The sequence below is a fragment of the Manis javanica genome, chromosome 8, assembly GCF_040802235.1.
Source record: "Manis javanica isolate MJ-LG chromosome 8, MJ_LKY, whole genome shotgun sequence".
Lineage (NCBI taxonomy): Eukaryota > Metazoa > Chordata > Mammalia > Pholidota > Manidae > Manis > Manis javanica.
Window position 1 is genome coordinate 93,657,204 of NC_133163.1, and position 22,562 is coordinate 93,679,765.

General features: G+C 38.3%; 1 protein-coding gene across 5 annotated transcripts in view; it reads right to left on the bottom strand.

Annotated features, from left to right (window-relative positions):
* Positions 1–4,634, bottom strand: part of TP53BP1 (tumor protein p53 binding protein 1) — a 92,953-nt gene extending 88,319 nt beyond the window's left edge. For all 5 annotated transcript variants that reach the window (XM_017665211.3, XM_017665212.3, XM_017665209.3 and 2 more), the window contains exons 1-4: positions 4,482–4,634; positions 3,720–3,904; positions 3,422–3,515; positions 3,113–3,197 (exon numbers count right to left, since the gene is read on the bottom strand). In XM_017665211.3, coding sequence (XP_017520700.3) covers positions 3,113–3,197; positions 3,422–3,515; positions 3,720–3,904; positions 4,482–4,488 — 371 coding nt within the window. In that variant the 5' untranslated portion in view covers positions 4,489–4,634. The remainder of the gene's footprint in view (positions 1–3,112; positions 3,198–3,421; positions 3,516–3,719; positions 3,905–4,481) is intronic.
* Positions 4,635–22,562: the final 17,928 nt, after the last annotated feature.

Genomic DNA, 22,562 nt, shown 5'->3' on the forward strand with positions numbered 1-22,562 from the left:
CAACCCAGCAACTGCCCATCTGGCCATTTATCCTAGAGATATGAAGACTTACGTTCACATAAAAACTTCTGCATAAACGCTCATAGCAGATTTTTAAGAGCCAAAAACCAGAATCAAACCCAGATTTCCTTCAACAGGTGAATGGTTAAACAAACTGTGGTACACCCTTATCACGGAATACTACTTGGCAATAAAAAGGAATGAACGATTGAAACATTAAACAACTTGGACAGATATCCCAAGAGTTATGCTGACTGGAAAAAGCCAATCCCAAAAGGTTTCATGCCATATGATCCCATTTTTATAAACACTTTAAGATGACAAAATTTTACAAATGGAGGACAGTCTTATTTAATGACTGCCAGGGGTTCAGGTGAAGGAGAGGGAGGTGGGTGTGGTTATAAAAGGGCAACACTAGGGTATTGTGTTCCTTGTGGTACTGGAACTGTTCAGTATCTTGACCACAGTGGTGGATACACAAACTTACACAGGTGATTAACTGTATAAAAAATTCACATACACACAAGTAAAACCAGGGAAATCTGAATAAATTTGGTGGATTTTATCAATATTGATATTCTGGTTGTGGTATCATACTACAGTTTTACAAAACGTTACCACTGGGGATAGCTGGGCAAAGTACACAAAGGATCACTCTGTATTTCCTATAACTGCATATGAATCTACACTACCTCGATTTTTAAAAATGTTTAAAAGAGAAATATAAAATCTGTATTTCTTCTGTATTATATTTTAGGATGCTCCATGTTTAGGACCATCAATTTACACCTATTGGACACTAAATGAAATTGGAAGAATTTTTTGTACTTTACGCAAACAGTTCGTTCACAAGCAGCTTTTTCAAAATATCTTCTTTAATGAATAAAGACAATATAAGGAGATCAATATACATGTGTACTGAAGAGCTTTCATCCTTTTGCAAACAATCCCAAATTCTTTCCAGCTTCATGGTCTTTGCACATGCAGTTCCCTTTCTCTAGAAAGCTCCTCCTCTCACATGCCACGCTTCTCTCCAGCTCTTCAACTATGCCTAACAAATTCATATTTATAGTTTAGATCATATTCCTCAAAGCTTTCCCCTACCCTCCAGATTAGGTTATATATTCTATTTTCTCCCTATTTGCATTGAACACAATTGTTAACTGAATAGCTATTTATGTAATGATTTGACATCTGTCTTCCTATTAAATTATAAGCTCCATGATGGCAAAAAGTCTTTAAAACACCTGCCATGGTGCCTGCACATTTATTGAATGTACACATTCAAGGCTTTTTTCCCAAAGAGCAACACATTGCAAAAAGGGAAAATTAGTAGCATGGGACTTCTCAAACAGTACTGCTTCATTTACAAATTCATATTTATAGTTTAGATAATATTCCTCATTACAGTGAGAGGTATGCACACTTCCTGTCCCCAACTGCTTCAAATCAGGAATGTTGAACTACAAAAATATAGATAAGCCTGGCACATGTTCTTAAAGAGTTATCATAAACTTAAATGTCTACAGAAAGCAAAGCAAGCTAACCCCTTGTTAAAACAACTGCCACAGTGCCTGCTCATTTATTAAATATAAGCACTCAAGATTTTCTTAGAGAGAGAGCACTTTGATGCAAAAAGGGAAAAGAAAAAGCATGGGATTTCTCAAACAGCACTGCTTTATTTATAATGAGGTATGCATAATTCCTGTCCCCACTGCTTCCAATCAGAATGATAAGCCACAAAAATATAGATAAGCCTGGCACATGTTCCTAGAGTTATTATAAACTTAAATGCCTACAGAAAGAAAACAAGGTATCACAAATGAGTGAAGTGGCTGGGTATTAAGAACAAAAGCACAAGCACTATAACAAATAACTAAAGAACACCTGGCCTGGGTGTCCAAATGTATTAATGAATTGTAGGGACTATGACAGACCATAGCATTCATGCCCTATCTAAGCAGAGGTTGGCTGCTACGCACAGCTCCAGCCAACTGTTGCCAATAATACAATAGCTGACTTCTGAACTGCAAATCCAAGTTTAATGTGAAATTTCCCCCTCCATTTTTAAATCCTATCCATTAATTCAAATATATTTTACAACCTTGTGTGGGCCAAATAAAACCCACCCATAGGCCAAAATAAGCCCACCAATTTGCAAGTTGTTCTATAGCATCCAATTGATGATTTGAAAGAAAAAAATTATGTGCAAACAGTAAATATTAAATAGCACACCAAAAAAAACTTATTTTTGAGATAAAACCATAGTCTTTCACCACCTCAAACTAACATTCTCCTATCTATCTCCCCTTTAGTTGCTTACATTCTCTTTTGATATTAGAATTTGAGAAGACTGAGAAACACTGAGTAGTAAAAAAAAGTAAGACATTGTTTATCAACTTTATTTCAATAAATAAATAAATAAGAAAGAGGAGGCACTTGAATTAGAAGGACTCCAAGTCCAGCTCCACCACTTACTAGCAATGTATTCTATAGCAAGTTATTTAACTTCTTCACCCACCAGTTTTGTCCTCCACTTAATGGAAGTAATTTGTCTTTACTTCCATTGTCTTTACTTGATGTCTTTACTGTACAGCTACTTTTAAGGATGAAATTAAATAGAAGCATTTATCAAACACCCAATCTAGTGCCTAATATAGAGGATAAACTCAATTAATGGACAATGTAAAGACGTACATAGACAACAGGTATGAATTCAACATTCTGGATCTAAAACTGGTGAGGGTCTTTGATTGTAAGGTGGAAAGCACACCTTACAGTTTCAATAATATATTTGTTTTTTTTGATGATTTTTTTTCTCCACTAATAAGTCATACCTATGCTACAAATGAGTAATGCTTATTTTGTTTCACATCCCAAATAGATCACAATTTGAAATCATGTAGGTGTAAAAAATGCTACTACCTTCACAAAAGATTTCAGCTACCTATACTAATATGATACTAACTAAATACATTCCTCAAATCCCACTCACTAATTCATAAGAAAAAAAAAAGATTAACCCCTTTATGTTTGGGATGAGGCAACAGGTACAGCTAAAAGAACTGATCCACTAATAAATGTAAATAAATAACTTTAATCACTAGTATACCTGCTTGTCCTGTTTGGCTGAGGTAACTGTTCAATGACCTGACTGATAGAACCACATGTGTCCAAATGAGAAGAAGCCACGGGGTCTGAAAAAACAACTGGATATTAGCACAAAAGACATGCCACCAAACTTCAATACAAATTCAGGAATGCAGATGCCACTCTAATCATCTATACTAGAAAACCAACATTTTGTGTGCCTACTATACACCAGATAAAGTGTTAAACTTCCTTACATGCATTCACTACAACCACATTGTTTAAATCCACCCAGCTCCAACAAGAGCACCCTTGTGAAAAAACACCTCACCTGCAGCTTTGTTTTCTTTCAGATGTTCACTGAACCCACTGTTACTATCTCCTTGTTCTTCTCCAGCTGTTTGTTCAGGATTGGACACAACATCCTAGAAAATGTACAGACATAATATCCCCGCTATATATGAAATAACCCAAAATGAGACATACTTCCTGTGAACCTGTTGACTTCATTTTTCCAACCAACTTTATCCAAGAGACAGTGATCTCCTAAGTACCTAGGTTTACTGATTGGTCTAGATTAGGAAAAAAAAAAAAACTGCTCAATCATTTCCAAACAAGATACTACTCACCAGCACAGGGCTCTCTTTGTGTGTCTGTAGATTAGGAAGGTGTCGAGATAGCACACTTAAGTGAGAACCAGAATCATCTTCTGGAACCTGGCTTTCAGGCTGAGAATCTTCAATTATCAGGCAAGGAGTGTCTTGCTGAGAGAAATCGGAATCCAACTGACTTCCTGTAGGGTCCATCTGCTCCCCTGGAATGGAATTAACAGAAGATCAGTTCTGTGTAACCTACTAGCTTTCCTCCTTCAGTCTGAGCTTAAATAATGGAGCGGAAGTACAAGAGCTGGGAAAGGGGGCCATTCTAGAACTCCACCAGTTAGAGCATTATATTTATAATTGCCCTTTCCTATCATACCTCTCAGGGCCCGATTTCCTCGTTATTTACAATCAGCCTGCCTATCCCTCTCTGCCTTTTTTGTCCAACACCTTCCTGTAGACACCCTTTCCCCTCCTTCCTAACCTCTTCTCTCCCCGCCTCTTTTTCCATCCCCCACAACTCTTCTTACGTTCTTCTGGCGCCTCTACCTACCCCCCAAAAGTCTCCTTTTGTGGTCTGTGTTAGCCAGACCCCCACAGCCCTTCACGCTTCCTCACGACCACCCAGCCTTCCTAGCTACTGCTTCCCCACCCCCTCTGCTGGGCCCTCCAACCCTTTCCCCGTCACCGCCGCCATGCTTGCCACCCCGCCCCCTCCGGTCAGCCAGGCCCTCAGACCCGAAACCCACGCCTTCAGAGCTGACTGAGCCCCCAGTTTTCTTCAAACAGTACCAGGCATCCTGGCTGGAGGTCCCTCTCGCTCGGGCTAGAGGTCTCTGCACGCTCCCCAGGTCCCTCCAGCTCGATGCCCAGGTCGCCACTGTCGCCACCGCCGCCACCGGCCGCGAACTCCCCCTTTTCCCGTCGCGTCACGCAGTATTGGCTGGCCCATTCGCTGCTGCTGCCCGTCACTCAAGAAACTCTATGGATGATAGGTGCCTGAGGAAGAGTGCCCCGCCCCACGTAAGAAAAAAGAACACGGCGGCGTGTTTCCATGGCAGCATGGACGTTGCAGGCCCACCCCTTAGTACAGCCAGAGAATGACAGTATCCTTGAACCTAGGGGACCTTGAGAGGGCGTGAAATATATTCCCCTGCCCCCAGGACGACTGTTTGTACTGCTATTCAGACATGAGAGAAAAGACCTGTTTTCTATCGTTCATGCATCTTAAGGCCCCTTCTCTCACCCTTTTCCGTGGAAAAGGAGATTTCCTGGTTTCCTAATAAAAGGGCAAATTAGAGTATCCAGGATGGCTAGCACTTCTGATCTGGTGAAACTGAAGAGAGGAGTACTCTTTGGAGTGGACTTGTGTCAATCAAGATCCCATTGGTGGGCCCCCACCTGAATCGAAGGCCTCACACTGTCTCTGCCAGTTTTCCCCATTTATGTTGTCTGAGGACTCCTGAAAACCATTAACTTCAGTAAATCCCATTGCCCTTACCAATCTGTAACATGATTGAAGCTTCACATCTGCTTATCATTGCCCTTCTCTTATGGAGTTGCAGCCTATGAAGACTATAGCCCCAGACATTTTTTGCACCTCCCCTTGAGAGAACTGAGCACAGCGATTCTCAGAGTCCTTGGTAAAGAGAACAGCTGGCACCCCTTTAACTAGATGACCTCAGAGATCCCTCCAAGCCCTGAGTCCATCATCCTATCTATGGTGCAAGAGTCTTAACAAAGGGTTGGCCAGCTGTGACTTGTGTTAATGAACTAGGCCCCACAAGGAATATGTAATATGTGTGAGTTTTCTTTCCTTTTTTTTTTTTTTTAATTTAAGTGGTGTTTGGATCTGGCACAGAATTCTAGCCAGAGCAGCTGTGGACATCCACAGCAGCAAAGCACCAAGCACGCTGCCAAGCATAGACATAGGAGGCATTCAATATGAGGTAGTTTTCTCTCTCTACCCTAGACTCAGAATGACTTAGGCACAGTCCAACCATGAATCTCCAGTCCTACAAATGCTCAATTCAGCACTTGATTTAGGCTAAGCTGAAATGGAGTTTCCTACAAACCAGTCTTCTCCCTGCTGTTATAAATTAGTGAGCATATTGTCCAAGCCAAAAATCAAAGCATACCATTTGAGTATATGTTATTTAAGGGAACAAAAGGATAGACTGAAATGAAACTGTCCTGAAAAATCTATAATCTATTGTTGCTGTAACCAGAATATAATTAGAGTCTCCAGAATGTTTTACTACTGGAGCAAAAATGGAATGGAGCACACAGAGGCACATCCCACTTCTTAATCTTGAAATCATATATAGTTGACTCCTCTCTTCCTCTACTCCTAATGCAGTGAAAGACCAAAACCAAACAAATTTAATCCTAAAAGGACCAGGTCAAGTCAATATTAACTGTACTACATAGACAGAGTGAATTCATCTGCTTGATTTGAGATGGCATGAAAAACCCGGTCCTATTGTAGGCAAATCTTGACATTGATATCCATAAAAGTTCCCCATAAGTCAGTATATTTTTGCTCTTTTCTGTCCTGCTATTTATTTCCCCTCCCAAGCAAGACATAAATAGGCCTTCTTGATTATTTGACAAACTATATATGTACAAAACTCATAAAATTGTACTCTAAAAAGGATAAATTAAACCACAAAAAACATGACTAAAAATAAATAAATAAATGAGTTTGAGCCATTCCCATTACTAAATAAAATAAGAGCCTTAAATAACTGTGAAGAAAAACTGTATTCCTTGTTAGGCGGTGTGCCAATTGAATTAATCATTAAATTACCCAGAAAGATAAGAAAATACAGGCAGAATAATTACCCACTTAGGCTGTTACTGACTGTGGTTAGGTAAGCCAAAGGCCTTTACTGCCTCTTAAAATGCAGAGGACCATCAGCACATTTACCTATCTACAGGTACATTTTTACCTAAGCCATCTCAGACAGAAAGAAATCTATTCTACCTCTAAAGACCTCCCAGACAAGAAAATTCCATCAGACCCTATGTTAACTCACTTTACAGTTTAATAAAACTCATTGTCAGAAATTTTTCTTCTAATCATCTAACCTAAATCCTTTATTCCAGAGGTTAAAGCCATTTCCTCTGAGATGGTCTTTAATTGGTAATTTTTAAGATCTGGATAAATTCTTATAAGACTGAGATAATCTTATTTGCTCCAATAATTCCATAACATATTTTAACGAATCAAACAATAAATATAAGTGCTATACAGTAAGTTCATTAGCCTTTTTCTGAGGTCATCTCACAGACTTCTCTATACAAAAGAACCCCAGATGGTTTAATCCTACCTCAAGACTCTATTCACAGCAACCTTTACAGTCATTTCATGGTTTTCCTCTGGAAACTCATAATATGGGAGATTAGTGGCAGAGAACTTTACTGAGGATATGACAAGTCCTGAATTTAATGATAAACTATTATGTAACCCTTTTATACTGCAATATTAAAGTATTACATACTGACTTGTACTTAACACATAGTTGAGTCTGATCCCTAGACTGCCTTCTGTTGCTCATGAACCTATACAATTGCATCTCATCATATACCAATGATATAACTAATTAATAACATGTACTACATTTTTACTATATGGCAGATACTATGCTTTGCTTTACATTTATTATCTCACCTAAAGCCTCATAATTCTTTGAGGGTTACAGATGAGGACACAAAGGCTTAAAGAAATGAGATAATTTGCACAACGTCTCAGAACTAGACAGAGCCAGAATTTGAACTCAGTCCCTGTAACTGCAGAGGTTTTACGTATCTGTGAATGAGAAGCAGCAGTGACAAAGAAATGGCAAAACAGGTTTTATGAAACATTTTGTTTTAGAAGGTAATTTTATTTGAATACTGAACATAGGTGTCCCTAATGTTCTAGGAATCATAATAATTAAAATAATATAAAGAGACAGAGGAGAAACTGGAAAGTAGTCAATTCCACATCCTTAGGAAGAAGTTAAGTCAACAAAGACATGATGATACTATTAAAATGTGAAAGCAAATAGCATAAGGTAGTCAATGCTTGCCTATATTACTATATTAACTTCCTAACACTATGCTGATACTTGCAGAGGTACCTGCAACTCCTGCAGTAGAAGCAATCCCAAATGGTCTGTATCTTATCTCTAGAGAACTTCCCTCCTGGTGATTTTTTTTTTTTTTTTGTAGTTGATCTAAAGTTTTTTTTGTTCCCTCCTGGTAATTTTAAGTGAACTTTTTATTTTGAAAAAATTTCAAAGCAACAGGAAAGTTGCATAAAAAATAAATAGCATAACCACCTCTCAAAAGCCCTTTCACCTAGATTCACACAGTTAACACTTTGCCACATTGCTCCTATTCTTCTTTTATAAAATATATGTAACATGAAATTGATCGTTTTCACCATTTTTAAGTGTACAGTTCATGACATTATCTTCACATTGTTTTCCAATCATTATCACTTTCCATCTCGAGAACTTTGTCATCTTCCCAAATTGAAACTCTGGGCCCATTCAACTCTCCCATTCGCCACCTCCCTCCAGCCATTCTACTTCCCATTTCTGAATTTCACTACTCTAGGTACCTCATATATATGGAATAATGCACTATTTGTCTTTTTGTTTCTGGCTCATGTCACTTAGCATAATGTTCTCAAGGTTCACACATGTAATTTTAATAGCATGTGTCAGAATTTCCTTCCTAATACTGAATAATACTCCATTGTAATTATAGATCATGTTTTGTTCATCATCCTTCTTCATTTTATATTTTTAAATTTTTTTATTAACGTATTATTGACATGCACTCTTATGAAGGTGTCACATGAAAAAACAATGTGGTTACTACATTCACCCATACTGTCAAGTCCCCAGCATACCCCATTGCCTAGTCACTGCCCATCAGTGTAGTAAGATGCCAGAGTCACTACTCAGCTTCTCTGTGCTACACTGTCTTCCCCATGATCTCCCCCACACCATGTGTGCCAATCATAATATCCCTCAATCCCTTTCTCCCTCCCTACCACCCGCCCTCTCATACCCCTCCCCTTTGGAAACTGCTAGTCCCTTCTTGGAGTATGTGAGTCAGCTACTGTTTTGGTCCTTCAGTTTTGCTTCACTGTTTATACTCCACAAATGAGGGAAATAATTTGATACTTGTCTTTATCCACCTGGTTTACTTCACTGAGCATATCTTCCAACTCCATCCATGTTGTTGCAAATGGTAGGATTTGTTTCTTTCTTATGGCTGAATAGTATTCCATTGTGTATATGTACCACCTTTTCTTTATCCATTAATCTACTGATGGACACTTAGGTTGCTTCCATTTCTCAGCTATTGTAAATAGTGCTGCAATAAACATAGGGGTGCATATTCTTTTTGAATCTGACAAATTATATTCTTTGGGTGAATTCCTAAGAGTGGAATTCCCAGGTCAAACGGTATTTCCATTTTTAGTTTTTTGAAGGACCTCCATATTGCTTTCCACAATGATTGAACTAGCTTACATTCCCACCAGCAGTGCAGGAGGGTTCCCCTTTCTCCGCATCCTCGCCAGCATTTGTTGCCCTTAGTCTTTTCAATACTGCAATCCTAACTGGAGTGAGATGATATATCATTGTGGTTTTAATTTGCATTTCCCTGATAATTAACGATGTCGAGCATGCAACTGTTGGCCATCTGATTTTCTTCCTTGGAGAAGTGTCTGTTCATATCCTCCACCCATTTTTTTAATAGGGTTATTTGCCTTTTGGGTGTTGAGACATGTGAGTTTGCTATATATTTTGGATGTTAACCCCCTTGTCAGATATGTCGTTTACAAATATATTCTCCCATACTGTAGGATGCCTTTTTGTTCTGTTGATGGTGTCCTTTGCTGTACAGAAGCTTTCTAGTTTGACATAATCCCATGTGTTCATTTTTGCTTCTGTTTCCCTTGCCCAAGGAGATGCGTTCAGAAAAAAGTTGCTCATGTTTATGTTCAGGAGAGTTTTGCGTATGTCATCTTCTAAGAGTTTTATGGTTTCATGACTTACATTCAGGTCTTTGATTCTTTTCAAGTTTACTTTTGTGTATAGGGTTAGACTATAATCCAGTTTCATTCTCTTACATGTAGCTGTCCAGTTTTGCCAACACCAGTTGTTGAAGAGGCTGTCATTTCACCATTGTATGTACATGGCTCCTTTATTGTATATTAATTGACCATATATGCTTGTGTTTGTGTCTGGGCTCTCTAGTCTGTTCCATTGGTCTATGGGTCTGTTCTTGTGCCAGTACCAAATTGTCTTGATTACTGTGGCTTTGTAGGAGGACTTGAAGTTGGGGAGCATAATGCCCCTAGCTTTATTCTTCCTTCTCAGGATTGCTTTGGCTATTTGGGGACTTTTGGGTTCCACATGCATTTTAGAACGATTTGCTCTAGTTCGTTGAGGAATGCTGTTGGTAGTTTAATAGGAATTGCATTAAATCTGTAGATTGCTTTAGGCAGGATGGCCATTTTGACAACATTAATTCTTCCTATACATGAGCATAGGATGTGTTTCCATTTATTGGTATCTTCTTTAATTTCTCTCATGAGAGGCTTGTAGTTTTTAGGGTATAGGTCTTTCACTTCCTTCGTCCTAGATATTTTATTCTTTTTAATGCAATTGTGAATGGAACTGTTTTCCTGATTTCTCTTTCTGCTAGTTCATCGTTAGTGTATAGGAAAGCAACACATTTCTGTGTATTAATTTTGTATCCTGCAACTTTGCTGAATTCAGTTCTCAGATCATGTAGTTTTGGAGTGGATTCTTTAGGGCATTTTATGTACGATATTATGTCATCTGCAAACAGTGACAGTTTGACTTCTTCTTTACCAATATGGATGCCTTGTATTTCATTGTTTTGTCTCACTGCCATGGTGAGGACCACCAGAACTATATTGAATAAAAGTAGAGAGAGTGGGTATCCTTGTCTTGTTCCTGATCTTAAAGGAAAGGCTTTCAGCTTCTTGCTGTTAAGTAAGAAGCTGGCTATGGCCTTTAAGTATAATAAAGGTAATAAGTAAGATGCTTGCCTTTATTATGTCAAGGTACGTGCTCTCTATACCCATTTTGTTGAGAGTTTTTATCATGAATGGATGTTGAATGTTGTTGAATGCTTTTTCAGCATCTATGGAGATGATCATGTGGTTTTTGTCCATCTTTTTGTTGATGTGGTGGATGATGATGGATTTTCTGATATTGTACCATCCTTGCATCTCTGTTATAAACTCTACTTGATCATGATGAATGATCTTTTTGATGTATTTTTGAATTTTGTTTGATAATATTTTGTTCAGTATTTTTGTATCTATGTTCATCAGGGATATTGATCTATAATTTTCTTTTTTCGTGGAGTCTTTGCCTGTTTGGAGTGATGCTGGCCTCATAGAATGAATTTGGAAGTATTCCCTCTTCTACATTTTGGAAAACTTTAAAGAGGATGGGTATTAGGTCTTCACAAAATATTTTATAAAATTCAGTGGTAAAGCCATGTGGTACAGGCATTTTGTTCATAGGTAGTTTTTGATTACCAGTTCAATTTCATTGGTGGTAATTGGTTTGTTCAGATTGGTTTTTTCTGTTTCTTTCTGGGTCAGTCTTGGAAGGTTGTATTTTTCTAGAAAGTTGTCGATTTCTTCTAGGTTATCCAGTTTGTTAGCATATAATTTTTCATAGTATTCTCTAATAATTCTTTGTATTTCTGTGGTGTCCATAGTGATTTTTCCTTTCTCATTTCTGATTCTCTTTATGTGTGTAGACTCTCTTTTTTTCTTGATAAGTCTTTCTAGGGGTTTACCTATTTTGTTTATTTTCTCAAAGAACCAGCTCCTGCTTTCATTGATTCTATGGTTTTATTCTTCTTGATTTTATTTATTTCTCCTCTAATCTTTATTATGTCCCTCCTTCTACTGACTTTGGGCCTCATTTGTTCTTTTTCAAGTTTCATTAATTATGAGTTTAGACTGTTTATATGGGATTGTTCTTCTTTCCTGAGGTAGGCCTGTATTGCAATATACTTCCCTCTTAGCATGGCCTTCACTGCATCCCACAGATTTTGCAGTGTTGAATTAGTTTCATTTGTCTCCATATATTGCTTGATCTCTGTTTTTATTTGGTCATTGATCCATTGGTTATTTAAGAATATATTCTTGAGCCATCATGTGTTTGTGGGATTTTTCATTTTCTTTGCATAATTTATTTCTAGTTTCATACCTTTATGGTCTGAGAAGGTGGTTGGTAACATTTCAATCCTTTTTAATTTACTGAGGCTCATTTTGTAGCTTAGTATATGATCTAGTCTTAAAAATGTTCCATGTGCACTTGAGAAGAATGTGTATCCAGCTGTTTTTGGGTGGAGAGTTCTGTAGATATCTTTTAGGTCCATCTGTTCTAATGTGTTGTTCAATGCCTCTGTGTCCTTATTTATTTTCTGTCTGGTTGATTTGTCCTTCAGAGTGAGCAGAGTGTTGAAGTCTAGAATGGATGCATTGCATTCTATTTCCCCTTTTAATTCTATCAGTATTTGTTTCACATATGTAGGTGTTCTGTGTTGGGTGCATAGATATTTATAATGGTTATATCCTCTTGTTGGAATGCCCCCTTTATCATTATATAATGTCCTTCTTTGTCTCTTGTGACTTTCTTTGTTTTGAAGTCTATTTTGTCTGATACAAGTACTGCAATACTGCAACACCTGCTTTTTTCTCCCTATTAGTTGCATGAAATTTTTTTTTCCATCCCTTCACTTTTAGTCTATGTATGTCTTTGAGTTTGAAGTGAGTCTCTTGTAGGCAGCATATACATGGGTGTTGTTTTTTTATCCATTTAAGGATTCTATGTCTTTTGATTGGTGCATTCAGACCATTTACATTTAGGGTGATTATCGATAGGTATGTATTTATTGCCATTGCAGGCTTTTGATTTGTGGTTATCAAAGGTTCAAGGGTAACTTCCTTACTATCTAAGATTCTAACTTAACTCACTTAATATGCTATTACTATACAAAAGTATCTCAGCTTTTGCTTATCTGAAAATTACCTTCCTTCAAAACCTAATGGTTCTTTTTTTTCCCTCCTTTTTCTTCCTCCTCCAATCTTTATACATTAGGTATCATATTCTGTACTCTTTGTCTATCCCTTGACTGACTTTGGGGGTAGTTGATTTAATTTTGCATTTGCTTAGTAATTAATTGTTCTACTTTCTTTACTGTGGTTTTATTACCTCTGGTGACAGCTATTTAGCATTAGGAATACTTCCACCTATAGCAGTCCCTCCCAAATACACTGTAGAGACGGTTTGTGGGAGGTAAAGTATCTCAGCTTTTGCTTAGTTGGAAATTACCCTCCTTCAAATTTAAATGATAATCTTGCCAGGGACTCCCTTCTGCCTGTAAGGTTTCTGCTGAGAAGTCTGATGATAGCCTGATGGGTTTTCCTTTGTATGTGATCTTTTTTCTCTCTCTGGCTGCTTTTAATATTCTGTCCTTATCCTTGATCTTTGCCATTTTAATTACTATATGTCTTGATGTTGTCTTCCTTGGGTCCCTTGTGTTGGGAGATCTGTGGATCTCCATAGTCTGAGGGACTACCTCCTTCCCCAGACTGGGGAACTTTTCAACAATAACCTCCTCAAAGACACTTTCTATCCCTTTTTCTCTCTTCTTCTTCTTCTGATACCCCTATAATATGAATATTTTTCTGTTTGGATTGGTCACACAGTTCTCTTACTATTATTTCATTCCTAGAGATCCTTTTTTCTCTCTGTGCCTCAGCTTTTTTATATTCCTCTTCTCTAATTTCTATTTCATTTATCGTCTCCTCCACCATATCTAATCTGCTTTTCAAACTTTCCACTGTATTCCATAATGATTGGATTTCTGACCAGAATTGGTTCCTGAATTTTTGAATATTTTTCTGTACCTCCATGAGCATGTTTATGATTTTATTTTGAAATATTTTCCAGGGAGTTTGACAAGGTCAGTTTCACATGATCCTTTCTCAGGTGTTTGAGGGGTTTTTGTTTAAACCAGGTTCCTTGGATGTTTCATATTTGTATGTGGCGCCCTGTAGTGTCCAGAAGCTCTACTCTCTGGAACTGCTTGGCCCCTTGAGTGATGTCAGGGTTCCCAGGATAGTGGTGCTGGTGCCTGGGGGGGAAGAAAGAACTGTTTCCTGCTTCCCGACTGCTATGCCTGTCTTCACTACCAGAACCCATGGGCTGAACACATAGGTGTAAACCTCTATGCTTTGCATTTATAGTTGCCATTGGCTGGGCTTCCCTCTGGCTGGCCTGACACCAGGGCAGGGGCTGCTGGTTTGTGAGCCAGGTGCAGGCTGGCCAGGAGGATGGCACAGCAGGCTGCATATCCTGCATATCACAGTTGGGGACCTTGGAGCTGCATAGCCAGCCAGGGGGATGGAGTGCCTGTACCTCCTGAAAGTTCGCAACCTGCTGGGTAGAGTGAGCCCAGACAATTTTGTCTACCTGTCCTTTCTCCTGAGAAATAAGTTTTTTGTAATCCTTGTGCCTTTTGCATCCTTCTCACTGTTAGGAAGTTTCTCAGACTGCCTGCCTTTTCTTTTGTCCCAGAGCAGCCAGATGTGGATCCCTGTTTTCCACAAGTGGCTGGAATCTCAGTCTCTCCAAGTATTCTGCCTGTCTTAGCCTTCCAACCCCACTAATCACCAGAGTACCATGCAATGTAGGTTCGTGCTCCCAGAGCAGATCTCCAAAGGGTTAGGTGTTCAGCAGTCCCAGGCCTCCACTCCCTCCCCACTCTGTTTCTCTTCCTCCCACCTGTGAGTTGGGGTGGGGGAAGGGATTGGGTCCTGCCAGATCATGGCTTTGGTATGTTATGCTGTTTCATGAGGTCTGCTCTGTTCTCCAGGTGTATGCTGTATGCTCTTTCCTGCTGCTCTTTCAGGATTAGTTGTATTAAGTATATTTTTATATTATATGTGGTTTTAGTAGGAGGTCTCTGTCTCACCTCTCATGTGCCATCTTTAATCCAATCTCCCATCCTTATTCATTTTAACCCAGGTTTCAAACTTCCCAGAGCCCCCAACTTTGCCACACCCAAGTATAGATAAGAGACACTGCAGGCACATTAGCAGAACCCCAACCAAGGAAGCACACTGCCCCCTTCTGGGTAGCTTCATTTTCCAGCCAGCCAATCAGCTGTAGGCTCTCGTATCAGCCTGGGTCTCTCAAACACACAATACCAAGCACAAGCATCACTGCAGGCTTAGCTGCAGTTTTCTCCCTTCCACCTTTTCAAATGTTTAATCTGAAGAGCTCACCACCACCAGGAGCTGCTTACCTGGAAACAGAGAGATAGAAACAGAAAACTGTGGTATGACAGAGAAAGAAAATGGAATCCTTGCCCATGAGTATCAATGGAGCCTGCCATCCTCCCTTCTCTGACTTGACCCCTCCTCTTACATAAATATTCAAATCTCCACATCCTAGTAGCATCTCTCCTCCACTCTACTTCTTTATCAAGCTCTTGGCCTTTCTTTTTTCCTTCCCCTCCAAGTTCCAGTTTCTTCAGACCAGTAACTCCATAATCCTTTGCAATATGGTTTTAACCTCAGTAAACCTAGTACCTAGCACAATTCCTAGCACAAAGCAATTACTCTAAAGATGTTTAAAGACTGATTCTGAAAGTTTCTTGTCAAATCACCTCATTAGCTTTGACCTCTATAGTGGCTGATGGTGCTGCCAACTCCATCACCCTTTAACCCTCATCATCTGACTCCAGAGTTCCTGGCTGTCCTTCTTCCTCTCGGCTTCTTTCCTGACCCCTAACTTCCTGAAAGCCAGTACTACAGGATAAGAATCGAGAATGGCACCAACATCCTACATGGATGAACCTTGAAAATACGATGCCAAATGAAATAAGCCAGACGCAAAAAGACAAAATCCTATGATTCCACTTATATGACACACCTAGAATAGGAAAATTCATAAGAGACAGAAAGCAGAAAAGTAGTTTCCACAGGCTGGGGAAGGGGAGGAAAAAGTATACATTGTTTAATGGGCACAGAGTTTCAGTTTGGGAAGATGAAAAAGTTCTGGAGATGTATGGTAGTGATGGCTCTGCAACAATGTGAAGGAACTTAATGTCACTGAACTGGACATGTCGGTCCCTCCCTGCCTCTGACCCACAGATAAGGGCCAGCCAGGGGACTCAAGGCGTAACAGCGCAAGAGCAATGCCGAAAAGGCACTCCTCATATTTATTGAGCAAATGAACCCAAACACCCAAAGAATTTTGAGTGGGGGTTCAACACATGATCAACACACAACCATTACCTGACTTTGAGTGCAGCCCTAGGGTGTGACACTCCTCAAGGACAACGAACCCATGTGAGGACGGTCACGGGTTGTAGGGACTGTTTTGTCTTTACTCATTCTGTTATTGATCATGCATCAAGAGCTGTAGGAGGAAACAGTCAGGTCATATGCATTTGTACATTTGATTTCCATATTACTTAATTTATGTATTAATCCCATTAGTCCCACAGGACATTTAAAAATAATTAAAATGGTAAAGTTTATGTTATTTGTATTTTAATAAAAAATTTTTCATTAGACTAAATTTTAGTATTTAAATATGCATATCTAGATTATAAAAGATAAAGAAACTGGACTTGATTACAATAAAAGGCAGGACTAGTTGTTAACTTTAGAGGGAAAGAAGGGATTGTAATTCTTTGAGACAAATGAGGTGTTTGGAAATGTTCTATTTGTGTTACCAGGGACATTACACAGGTGAACTACGTATAATTCAACATTTCTACATTTATACACTTTTTCGTTATAATTTACAATAAAGATTATTTAAAACAAAGAAATAGAATTGATATTAAAACTAGCTAAGTGGTGAAAAAGAGTGTATATGGTTTCAAAGTATCTCCCTAAAATGTATTGAATTACTACAAACAAAATAGTAAATATGCAGTAAAAAAATCTGGTATTCACTAATTTAACCAAGTGATCCCAGGTATCACCACCAGTAATGAAACAAAATATCATCATGTATCACTTGATGTGACACACTGAGAAGGAAACAACATCATTTTCATTGTAATCCTACCAAAAATTCATAACCTGAATCTGCTCATGAGGAAACATCAGACAAGCCTAAACTGATGGATCCTCTCAAATAAGTAGCCCATAGTCTTCAAAGACAGAGACGGGAGAGGAGAGCAGGATCCAGAAAGTCAAAGACTAAGGAACTGTTTCAGATTTGAGGAGACTAAGGAGACAAGACCATTAAATTCAACACACATAATCTAGAACTGAATCTTGGACAAGAACTTGGTTTTCCTTCTACTATAAGGAACTCTAATGTGAGCATTGGTAATATTTGAATAAATTCTGGAGGTTATATAATGGTATTGAACCACTGTTATTTTCCTGATCTTGATAATTATACTGTGGTTATGCAAAAAAAGAAAAGAAAAAGAGAGTGGTACCAAATTATCCAAGACTGGAGCTGAGCAGGTGTGGTACTAAGCAAAACTAAATGCCAAGTTTACTTGTATCTGACATAGGAATAGCACGAGAGCAAGAAAAGGAATATTCTTAGAGCCTTTGGAAACTCCCAGGAATCAGAGCCATGATGGCAGAATGTGGGGAAAGTTCATCTTGCAGATTAAAACAAAAATTCAGCTACTCCTGCACTCTTAAATCCCAATAGAGAGAAGAGAGTTTTTATGTTCTGGGGCTGAGAAATCTAAAAATACAACACTTCAACAGGCAAGGACACCAAGTTGATTCCTACAAATGTATGAGTGGCTGAGCCATGAAATGTTTACTCATCCTTTGCGTTAAGTGTGTATATACATATAGTCATGTGCACATAGTGCCTAATTTTATACCCTACTCCCCAAATCATTACTTCATATCCCCCATCACTCTATTCTGAATTATCTTACCCCTCTCCCCTCTGTAGTATCTTACATAGGGTTGGATCCCAAAGGCTGATCTAGGCTGTACAGAGCTATTGTGCTGACTAGTTGGCAAGTAACACATCCTCGCCCTGCACACATATAAGCCCATCAACACAGACAGGGAATCTCACGAATTGAAGCCAGAAAACCCATAGGTGTGACCAAAAATTTCTTTGGTCGAAAAAACTCAAGTTCACTTATTAATTTCAATTCACATATGTACAAGACAGCATTCTGGCTCCATCATGGTGGTGGAGAGAGAGCAATATATAAAGGTGATTAAGATTTAGTTCCTATGTTCAGGGAACTTACAATTTATAGAAGGAATAAGACATGTATACAAATAACTATCATGCAAGACACAATAAAAGTGCTGTATGAGTTCAGAGAAGATATCCAAAGAAATAGTTTTAGTCATATGGTTATAATGAATATTTACTGAGCACTTAGAATGTTCTGAACTCTATTTACTCTTGCTCCTTTTTTTATCTCATCCAGTCTCACTGCTATAATAAATAAATACTACCTATATGGCAATGATTCCCAACTTTGTATGTTCAACACAGACCTCTCTTCCAAAACAGGCAGTTAGTTACACATCTAACTGCCTATTTGATATCTCCATTTGGATGTCCAATTGACATCTCAAACTCAACATGCTTAAAACTAAACTCATCTTTTCTACCAAGCCTGCTCTATGTGCAGTTGATGGCAACTTCATCCTTCCTGTTGCTTATAACAAAAAGCCCAGAGACATCCTTTTTTTTAATAGAAAAGAGAAAATAGTAATTCATGTACTTATCATCCAATTTCAACAATTATCAACAAATAACCAATCTTGTTTTATCTATATCCCTCCCCACTATCCTTCAACTGATTTCTAAGCAAATCCCAGACACCAATTTCATCCACACAGTTGTCTAAAATATAATCTTTTACGCATAACACATTGACACACCCAAAGAAAATTAAGAGTAATTTCTGTACCAAATATGTATTGCTCACATTTCTCCAATTTTCTCATAATTTTTTTAACAATTCCAAACAAGGTTTACATGTCACATTTGGATGACACTTATCATAGTCCTCTTTTAATCTCAAAGTTTTCCCTCTTTGTTATTTCCTGCAATTTATTTATTTGTTGATGAAACCAGTGAAAGGGCAAGCTCCCAGATTCTATTTCAGCCAATTGGGACCCAGATCCTACCTCAGCCAATCAGGACCTGGATCCTATTTCACCCAATCGGAGCTTGGTCTCTCTCCTCTCCATTCAGCAAAGAGCTCACCCACCACCCTTAGACCCTGCCAATTGACCAGAGCCACGACCTATCACCCCACCAACTACCCCTAGATCCAGCCAATCAGCCAGAGCCATGACCATCTCACCCCACCAACTGCCCTAGAACCCCATAAAACCTTTGTGGTATTGAAACTGGCTCTCTTTCTCTGGCATCTTGCCACCTCCTTGGTGTAGATGAGAGATTGAGCTCAAGCTAGCTCGAATAAACGCTCTGCTTTTGCATCAGTGTTGGCTCCTTGGTGGTCTTCTGGGATTCGCGACTTTGGGCACAACAACCAGGTCATTTATTCTGTAAAATTTCCAACATTGTAGATTTTCTTGACTACACCCCTGTGGTGTCATTTAATGTATTTCCTTGTCCCTTTTTATTTCCTGTAAATGGGCAGTTAGGTATACTTGTTCAGATTTATGTTCCTTGTTTCTTTGTAGCAAGAATACTTCATGAGTGTTGTCATATACTTCCTATTGCATCTTATTGGGAGACATGTAACATCTGGTTGAATATGTTTTTGTTTTGTTACAATTAATTAATAGGTCCAAACTTACTGCCTTTTTACTTCAGAGTTTAGCAGTCATGGGTAATCATAACCTAGCTGCATTATTTCAACTAGCTGCAAAATAGCAATATTCTAATTTTAACATACTGTCTTCATTTACTAACTGGAATTCTTCTATAAATAATAACTTGCCCTTTACCAAATATTTGGTTACCTAAAGAAAGGCAGGAATATTGGCTGATTCAAGCCCTAGCCCCTGCTCTTGGGTGGGGTCCAAAAGCCTCTCATTAACATGACAAGACACCCATTTCACCTTTAAGACTGCAGTGTTTTCAGGAACTGTGGATGAAAACCAGATATACCTGGGAAATACATATTTCTTATGACTCATCACAAAGATGAAAAGAGGTATGGAAATATGGAGATGGATGGTGGTGATGGTTACACAACATCATGAATGTATTTAACATCACTGAACTGTATACTCAAAATGGCTCAAATGTTAAGTTTATGTACATTTTACCATAAAATTTTCAGAAAAAAATGTACAAATTACTGTGTTTTAAATTCACTTGAGATAGGTCTACAATACACAGGTAAATTTCTGTTTCTGATTCTTAGTGACTGCTTTGCTTTATTTTTATTTCCTTTTACTGAAGTAAAATTTAAATACAGTGAAATGCACAGCTCTTATTTGTATGATTTGATGAGTCTTGACAAATGTATTACATGTGGAACCTAAAAGCCAACCAAGATACAAAACATTTTCATCACTCCAGAGTTTTTCATGGCAACCATATTCTAATTTCTATCACCTTAGATTAATTTTGCCTGTTCAACAATTTTATATAAATGGAAATATCCAGTATCTAGTACTTCATATAATTTCTTTTGCTCAACATAACATTTTTGAGATTTAGCCATATTGTTGCACGGGTTAATACATTCTTTTTCATTGCTTAGTAGTATTCTTCTATCATATCCATGTTCCACAATTTGTTTGCCAGTTCTCCTATTGATGGATATTTGGGATGTTTTGGACCATTGTAAATAAAGCTGCTATGAACATTCATAAATAAGTCTTTTTGAAAACATACATTTTCATTTCTCTTGGGTAAATATCTGGCAGTGGAACTACTGGGTCATAATATAGGTATTTGTTTAACTTTATAAGAAACTGCCAGTTTTTCAAAATGATTGTATAATTTTATACTCCCATTAACAATATATGAGGGTTTTGGGTGCTGCACGTGCTCACTAACATTTGATACTGTCAGTGTGAAGCGGTATCTCACTCTCTCTGTAGTAAACTTTTAAACTACACATGTATAGTTTAAATGTATATAAACAGGTATATACATTTATGTACAATAAAATGTACCCATTTTAAGTGTAGAGTTTGAAGAGTTCAAAGAATATATATACGTGTAAGCCACCACCACAATCAAGTATAGAACATTTCATCACCCCCAAAAATTCCCATGTGTCCCTTTGCAATTAATTCCTACCTACTTCTCAGCCCCAAGCAATGACTTATTTGCTTTCTATCACTGTAGCTTAGTTTTGCCCATTATGGAATTTCATAACTTCTCATGCAGTTTGTACTTGTGACCATGCAAATGCACCACTGCAATCTGCTTTCAGAGAGCATAGCTAACTGCTGACCCCACCTGCTGCCATCTAGGTCTATCACATTTGCACCAAAACCACCCTCCCCACAGGCTGATCCAGCCAATGCCAGAGCACAGCAGGGCAACAAAGGCACACACAATCCTGTGATATACAAGATTTTTCCAACAGGTGCCTTTGACTGGAAATTTTTTTTTTTAAGATAAAAATTTATTGCATTTTTTTCCTTCTAGGACCTGTTCTTCAGGCCCAGTTTAATACCTTTTAGGTCTTAGGTCAATGGGTACGTTAAACTAATAGATCCACTCATGTATTTTTTTAACTGAGGTAAAATTGGTATATTAGTTTCAGGTGTACAACATAATATATCGGTGTTTGTATACACTACAAAGTGTTCACTGCAATATCTGTCTGTCACTATACAATTGACCCCCTTCACCCATTTTTGCCCATCTTCCTGACCTGGCCCAACCTTTCCTGGAACCATGCCATAGGACAAGACTCTTTCTTTCCAATCTTCGTTCCCCCTCTCCTTCCACAGATGTCAGGCCTGTATCCTAACAGGGAGGCTCTTGCTGCCTTCCCCTGGTCCCTCCTGGTGTAGTTTAAAATACACCCACAATATACTGACCTGTCCTTCAAAAGGTAGACTAGACTTAGTGACTTGCTTCTAATAAAGAAAAGACAGATGTGATGGGTCTAACTTCCAAACTATATTATAAAAAGACACCATGGCTCTCTTCTTACTCTGTCTTGGCATACTTGCTCTGGGAGAAGCCAGCTGCCATATCATGAGGATACTCAAGTAGACCCACGGAGAGGCTACACGGTGAGGAGCTAAGGCTTCCTGCCAATAGCCATGTGAATAACCCCAACCAAATTTTGATTGCAACCTATTGAGAAACCATAAGCCAAAACCACTCAACTAATTTGCTCCTGGAGTTTAGATCTTTAGAAACTATGTGAGATAATAAATATTCATTATTTTATGATGTTATGTTTTGGGTTAATTTGTTTCAAAGCAATAGATAACCAACATATTCCCCCAATAAATCTCTTGCCCAACTAATCATGTTTTTGGCATCTGCTTCTCAGGAGACCAACTAACACAGTATTCTTTTGTTTAGTACAACTTTTTTAATTTTTCATCTATTTGTATGTATTTGTCATTTCTTTTCATCACTGAGTAGTATTCTATTGCATGAAGGTACCACAATTTTTTTAACCATTCTCATACTGATGGACATTTGGGTTGTTTCCAGTTTGGGGCTGTTATGAATAAGGCTGTTTATGAACGGCCATCATAAGTCTTTTTGTGGACATATATGTTTTCATTTCTCTTGGGTAAATGCCTATGAGTGAAACTGCTAAGTCACAGTGTAGATGTTTAATTTTACAAGAAACTTAAAAATAGTTTTCTAATGCAGTCATAATATTTTCCAC